The sequence below is a fragment of the Sardina pilchardus genome, chromosome 8 (assembly GCF_963854185.1).
Source record: "Sardina pilchardus chromosome 8, fSarPil1.1, whole genome shotgun sequence".
In the NCBI taxonomy this organism is placed as follows: Eukaryota; Metazoa; Chordata; class Actinopteri; order Clupeiformes; family Clupeidae; genus Sardina; species Sardina pilchardus.
In genome coordinates, this window is record NC_085001.1 from 3,838,564 (window position 1) to 3,846,063 (window position 7,500).

A 7,500-nucleotide genomic window follows, 5' to 3' on the forward strand; every position below is an offset into this window, starting at 1 on the left:
AGCGGAGTGTTTATGTGTGTGTATGTATGTGTGTGTGTGTGTGTGTGTGTGTTTGTGTGTGTGTATGTGTGTGTGTGTGTGTGTGTGTGTGTGTGTGTGTGTGTGTGTGTAACGTGTCGCCCTGTGTTTGGCAGCGAAGGGAGAGCGGAGTGTGTATGTGTGTGTATGTATGTGTGTGTGTGTGTGGGTGTGTGTGTGTATGTGTGTGTGTGTGTGTGTGTGTGTGTGTGTGTGTGTGTGTAACGTGTCGCGCTGTGTTTGGCAGCGAAGGGAGAGCGGAGTGTGTGGCGGACCTGCCGGTGCTGGGCGGCTCTCTGCAGGACTGGAAGCCGGGCCTGTACTACGGGGTGGACGACCAGTGCAGGATCGCCTTCGGAAGCTCCGCCCGCGCCTGCTCCTTCACAGCCAATGACATGGTGAGGGAACACGCCACCAGCCAATCCGCAGCAAGACAATCATTTAGCGAGAACCAGCTTGCCAATCATATAGCGAGAGCCAGCTAGCCAATCACATGGTGAGAGAACACGCCACCAGCCAATCCGCAGCAAGACAATCACTTAGCGAGAACCAGCTTGCCAATCATATAGCGAGAGCCAGCTAGCCAATCACATGGTGAGAGAACACGCCACCAGCCAATCCGCAGCAAGACAATCACATAGCGAGAACCAGCTAGCCAATCATATAGCGAGAGCCAGCTAGCCAATCACATGGTGAGAGAACACACCACCAGCCAATCCGCAGCAAGACAATCACATAGCGAGAACCAGCTAGCCAATCATATAGCGAGAGCCAGCTAGCCAATCACATGGTGAGAGAACACACCACCAGCCAATCCGCAGCAAGACAATCACATAGTGAGAACCAGCTAGCCAATCATATAGCGAGAGCCAGCTAGCCAATCACATGGTGAGAGAACACACCACCAGCCAATCCGCAGCAAGACAATCACATAGTGAGAACCAGCTTGCCAATCATATAGCGAGAGCCAGCTAGCCAATCACATGGTGAGAGAACACACCACCAGCCAATCCGCAGCAAGACAATCACATAGTGAGAACCAGCTAGCCAATCATATAGCGAGAGCCAGCTAGCCAATCACATGGTGAGAGAACACACCACCAGCCAATCCGCAGCAAGACAATCACATAGTGAGAACCAGCTAGCCAATCATATAGCGAGAGCCAGCTAGCCAATCACATGGTGAGAGAACACACCACCAGCCAATCCGCAGCAAGACAATCACATAGTGAGAACCAGCTAGCCAATCATATAGCGAGAGCCAGCTAGCCAATCACATGGTGAGAGAACACACCACCAGCCAATCCGCAGCAAGACAATCACATAGTGAGAACCAGCTTGCCAATCATGTAGCGAGAGCCAGCTAGCCAATCACATGGTGAGAGAACACACCACCAGCCAATCGGCAGCAAGACAATTATATAGCGAGAGCCAGCTAGCCAATCACGTAGTGAGAACCAACTAGCCAATCACATGGTGAGAACGAGCTAGCCAGTCATATATCAAGAACCAGCTAACCAATCACGTATTGAGAACCAGCTAGCCAGTCACATAGTAAGAACCCACTAACCAATCATGTGCTGGGAACACACTAACTATCAGATGGCAGGAAACTACTAATGACATGTGACCTTCGGACCTTCACTGACATCATGGTAGGACAGCCTGCTCTGAGAGAGGCGATCTCATGGTGTGTAATAGAAGTGGCTGGAGATGGAGACTTTTCTGGGGTGAGAGACGAATAAAGAAACGTTGGTTCTGAGTTCAGGCCTGTTGATATTTTTAGCATCCCAGATTTTGTCTGAGGTTGTCGTGTGCTTCAGGCCTTTACAGGTCTCAGGAGCGGAGAATTGGGAGAATTCCCAGTCAGCCGGTAATGTTTGAGGCCAGGCTGATTTTTGTGATCTTAAATAGGGTATGACCATCAGCCTGGACTGTGCGATTGCAGCCTCTCATTTGGGGCAGCCGTGGCCTACTGGTAGGGCTTCGGGCTTGTAACCGGAGGGTTGCCGTTTTTGGTCCCCGACTAGTCCACGGCTGAAGTGCCCTTGAGCAAGGCACCTAACCCCTCACTGCTCCCCAAGCGCCGCTGTTGGGCAGGCAGCTCACTGTTCTGGGTTAGTATGTGATTCACCTCACTGTGTGTTAACTGTGTGCTGTGTGTGTTCACTAATTCGGTTAAATGCAGAGAAACGAATTTCCCTCACGGGATCAAAAAAGTATATATTCTATTCTTTTTTCTATTCTATTCACTCTCACTCCCATTGGCCCCTCCCCCACAGCTCGCTAACCCCGCCCCCTGCCTGGAGGAGCTGCTGGACCTTGAATTGTCCCAGTAATATTTAGCAGCCCAACAGAGATAGAGGCCGTCTGGGGTACTAAGAGAGACAGGTGTGTGTGTTTGTGTGTGTGTGTGTGTAGCAGTCCAACAGAGATAGAGGCCTTGGGGTACTAACAGAGACAGGTGTGTGTGTGTGTGTGTGTGTGTGTGTGTGTGTGTGTAGCAGTCCAATAGAGATAGAGGCCTTCTGGGGTACTAACAGATAACAGAGACAGGTGTGTGTGTGTGTGTGTGTGTGTGTGTGTGTGTGTGTCCTCCTTAGGCTGCGTGTCGTGTGCTGTCCTGCCACACAGCTCCTGGAGACCAGACCTCCTGCACACGCCTGCTGGTGCCACTGCTGGACGGCACGGAGTGTGCTCCTAACCAGGTGCTCCACACACACACACACACACACACACACACACACACACACACACACACACACACACACGCACACACGCACACACACACACACACGCACACACACACACACACACACACACACCTGTCTCTAGCTCTATGTCCCGTAACCCTATTGTCCTTGCTCCCTGTGTCCCCTGTGCTGTGACGCTGCTGTGCTGCTGTTCCCAGTGGTGCCTGAAGGGGCGCTGTGTGTCGCCGTCCTCTCTGAGCGGCTCCATGGTGGTGCACGGCTCCTGGTCCCGCTGGACCGAGCTCTCCCCCTGCTCACGCACCTGTGGAGGGGGCATTAGCTTCAGGAGGCGCCAGTGCAACAACCCCAGGTACACACACACACACACACACACACACACACACACAGCTCTCCCCCTGCTCACGCACCTGCGGAGGGGGCATCAGCTTCAGGAGGCGCCAGTGCAACAACCCCAGGTACACACACACACACACACACACACACACACACACAGCTCTCCCCCTGCTCACGCACCTGCGGAGGGGGCATCAGCTTCAGGAGGCGCCAGTGCAACAACCCCAGGTACACACACACACACACACACACACACACACACACACACATATATATGTGCACATGCACACAGGCTCACACACACACACACACACACACACACACACAGACACAGACACACACAGACACACACACACACACACACACACACACACTGCTCAGCCACGGAAATGAAATTGTATTGTATGATGTTGTACTGCAAATGGTTACTGAAGTGTGTGTCTGTCCCCAGACCTGCGTTTGGAGGGAGGGAGTGTGAAGGGGTGGACACTGAGGCTGAACTTTGTCACCGCCAGGTAACATTCCACAGGTCATGTTTACAGTACGGGTCAACAGGTCATGTTTACAGTGGACATCAAGGGGCTACTGTTACAGTATATACACGGCTCTGCCCTGTGTGTGAGTTGAGTGTGTGTGTGTGTGTGTGTGTTTGTGTGTGTGTGTCTGTGTGTGAGTTGAGTGTGTGTGTGTGTGTGTGTGTGTGTGTCTGTGTGTGAGTTGAGTGTGTGTGTGTGTGTGTGTGTGTGTGTGTGTGTGTGTGTGTGTGTGTGTGGAGGGGGTGATGAGCAGGTCGTACGCATGGGAGAGCCTGACGTATTTTCCTGTGAGATCTCAGGATGCTCGTAAACATCTGCGCCCATAGACATGAGTGCCATCCTGCCATGGAGCGATAGTCGCCAAAACAGCTGGCTGTTGTTGTTGTCGTTGTTGTTTACTTGTGTCACTTTGATTTACGTCTACTTAATATCAGGATAATGCGTGAGCGTATGAAAGTGCCATTTTAAAGTCATCTTAAAAGATTGAGCTTAGTAATGGTTATAGCCAGACTACAGCGTCTGCCAGAGCCATATAAAGAGAGAGTTGCGACAACCCGGGTACAGAAAATTTGGTTTGTGACGTGGTTCGTGTAACTTCAAGTAGTTCAAATAGTTCCCGGAAGCGATTTTGACTGTTCGTTAGAATTATAAAATAACCGTCTTTTACTGTCTGTTAACGAGTGTTCGATCCTAACTTCCGGGAACTATTGTTGATAAAATATGGAACATTAGCGTCAATGGAGTTGTCGCAACTCTCTCTTTAGATGGCTCTGGCGTCTGCTAAATTTAACTCTATTCTCGGTGTCCATATGCTCCCTAAAGACAATGAACTGAACCACTGAACAGAAATTACATTCAATGTAATTTCCCTGACTGGAAATGTCTCAGCATCCTTACCGAGACGAGTATGTACAGTATATGTGTTTGTGTGTGTGTGTGTGTGTGTGTGCGCGTGCAAGCGTGTGTGCGTGCCTGCGTGTGTGCATATGAGTAAGTGGTATGCGTGTGTGTAGATTTATCTCATGCCATAACCTTTCTATTTTTATAGTGTGTTGAGAGTTCCTGTCGTCTGGTTGTAACAGTGTTCTGAGCTGCGTAATGGAACTCTTGCTGCTGTAATATCAGTAGCCTGGGGAGTTCCAGTTCTTTTATTTTCTCCTCTCTTCTCTCCTCTCTCATCTGCTCTCTTTCTATCTCCACTCCACTCCTCTTCTCTCCTCTTTCACCATCTGCTCTCTCCTCCCTCTCTCCACCTCCTACCTCTTCTCTCTCCCCTCCTTTCCTCCACTCTCTCCACCCCCACCCTCCCTCCTCTCCCCTCCTCTCCTGGCGTTAGCCATGCATCTCTACGCAGTTGGACTTCATGGCCCAGCAGTGCTCCAAGACCGACCCCCAACCCCTCTCCCTGTCCCCTGGCCACTCCCCGCGCCACACCTGGGTACCTGCCGTGGGCCACGTCTCAGGTGAGTACACTACACTCCCCGCGCTACAGTACCTGCCGTGGGCCTCGTCTCAGGTGAGTACACTACACTCCCCGTGCTACAGTACCTGCCGTGGGCCACATCTCAGGTGAGTACACTACACTCCCCACGCTACAGTACCTGCCGTGGGCCTCGTCTCAGGTGAGTACACTACACTCCCCGTGCTACAGTACCTGCCGTGGGCCACATCTCAGGTGAGTACACTACACTCCCCACGCTACAGTACCTGCCGTGGGCCACGTCTCAGGTGAGCACACTACACTCCCCGTGCTACACCTGGGTACCTGCCGTGGGCCTCGTCTCAGGTGAGTACACTACACTCCCCGTGCTACACCTGGGTACCTGCCGTGGGCCACATCTCAGGTGAGTACACTACACTCCCCGCGCTACAGTACCTGCCGTGGGCCACGTCTCAGGTGAGCACACTACACTCCCCGTGCTACAGTACCTGCCGTGGGCCTCGTCTCAGGTGAGTACACTACACTCCCCGTGCTACAGGTGAGCACACTACACTCCCCACGCTACAGGTGAGCACACTACACTCCCCACGCTACACCTGGGTACCTGCCGTGGGCCTCGTCTCAGGTGAGCACACTACACTCCCCGTGCTACAGGTGAGCACACTACACTCCCCACGCTACAGGTGAGCACACTACACTCCCCACGCTACACCTGGGTACCTGCCGTGGGCCTCGTCTCAGGTGAGCACACTACACTCCCCGCGCTACAGTACCTGCCGTGGGCCACGTCTCAGGTGAGTACACTACACTCCCCGTGCTACACCTGGGTACCTGCCGTGGGCCACGTCTCAGGTGAGCACACTACACTCCCCGTGCTACACCTGGGTACCTGCCGTGAGCCACGTCTCAGGTGAGTACACTACACTCCCCGTGCTACAGTACCTGCCGTGGGCCACGTCTCAGGTGAGTACACTACACTCCCCACGCTACAGTACCTGCCGTGGGCCTCGTCTCAGGTGAGTACACTACACTCCCCACGCTACAGTACCTGCCGTGAGCCACGTCTCAGGTGAGCACACTACTGACCACACTGACCACACATGTCCACTATGTAGCGGAGCGGCAAGACTGTGACCTTCGACCTTTGCCATTTGAGATGACATGAGCCTGTCCTGCTGTGTGACGCTGCAACCACAGGACAACTCTCGTAATCTCGTTCTCTCTCTCTCTCTTATGTCTCGTGATTCATCTTTATACAGTAGAACCCTCTGTGCTCTCTGTTCTGTTCTGTATACAGTAGAACCCTCTGTACTGTCTGTTCTGTGTGTCATTATACAGTAGAACCCACTGTACTGTCTGTTCTGTGTCTCATTATGTAGAACCCTCTGTGTGTCATTATACAGTAGAACCCTCTGTACTGTCTGTTCTGTGTGTCATTATACAGTAGAACCCTCTGTACTGTCTGTTCTGTGTCTCATTATGTAGAACCCTCTGTGTGTCATTATACAGTAGAACCCTCTGTGTGTCATTATACAGTAGAACCCTCTGTGTTGTCTGTTCTGTGTGTCATTATACAGTAGAACCCTCTGTACTGTCTGTTCTGTGTCTCATTATGTAGAACCCTCTGTGTGTCATTATACAGTAGAACCCTCTGTGTGTCATTATACAGTAGAACCCTCTGTGTGTCATTATACAGTAGAACCCTCTGTGTTGTCTGTTCTGTGTGTCATTATACAGTAGAACCCTCTGTGTTGTCTGTTCTGTGTGTCATTATACAGTAGAACCCTCTGTGTTGTCTGTTCTGTGTGTCATTATACAGTAGAACCCTCTGTGTGTCATTATACGGTAGAACCCTCTGTGTTGTCTGTGATGATTCCCGGTTCTGATTGGTCCTGTTCCTGATGATTCCCAGTTCTGATCGGTCCTGTTCCTGATGATTCCTGGTTCTGATTGGTCCTGTTCCTGATGATTCCTGCTTGTGATTGGTCCCTTTCTCAGGTCACACGCAGTGTAAACTCATGTGTATGTCTGAGGGCGAGGACTTCATGGTGAGCCGCGGGTCAAAGTTCACCGATGGGACGCGATGTGAACCCGACAAGCCGGTGGCTCCAGGGATCATCACTGCATGTCTGGGGGGGATGTGTGAGGTGAGAGGGGGCAGGTACTGTGTGTGTGTGTGTGTGTGTGTGTGTGTGTGGTCAGGTGAGTTGGGGAAGTAGAAGAGGCTTGGTTGTGATGGAGTGAGACTTTAGGGGAAAGGTGTGTGTGTGTGTGTGTGTGTGTGTGTGTGTGTGTGTGTGTGTGTGTGTGTGTGTGTGTGTGTGTGTGTGTTCTGTTTTGGACCCTAAGCATATGGTATGTTTTGGCAGGATTTTGGCTGTGATGGAGTGTTGCATTCTGGGAAGGTGGAGGATGTGTGTGGGGTGTGTGGAGGAGACGGCTCCACCTGTACACTCAC

The 7,500-nt window shown here is 51.9% G+C and overlaps 1 protein-coding gene across 2 annotated transcripts in view; it reads left to right on the forward strand.

The window, feature by feature from the left end:
* adamts13 (ADAM metallopeptidase with thrombospondin type 1 motif, 13) overlaps positions 1–7,500 on the forward strand; it is a 27,824-nt gene that overhangs the window by 6,589 nt on the left and 13,735 nt on the right. For both annotated transcript variants that reach the window (XM_062542389.1, XM_062542390.1), the window contains exons 10-16: positions 266–416; positions 2,622–2,726; positions 2,930–3,081; positions 3,517–3,580; positions 4,938–5,064; positions 7,041–7,189; positions 7,412–7,500. The exon at positions 7,412–7,500 is cut by the window's right edge and continues 32 nt beyond it. In XM_062542389.1, coding sequence (XP_062398373.1) covers positions 266–416; positions 2,622–2,726; positions 2,930–3,081; positions 3,517–3,580; positions 4,938–5,064; positions 7,041–7,189; positions 7,412–7,500 — 837 coding nt within the window. The remainder of the gene's footprint in view (positions 1–265; positions 417–2,621; positions 2,727–2,929; positions 3,082–3,516; positions 3,581–4,937; positions 5,065–7,040; positions 7,190–7,411) is intronic.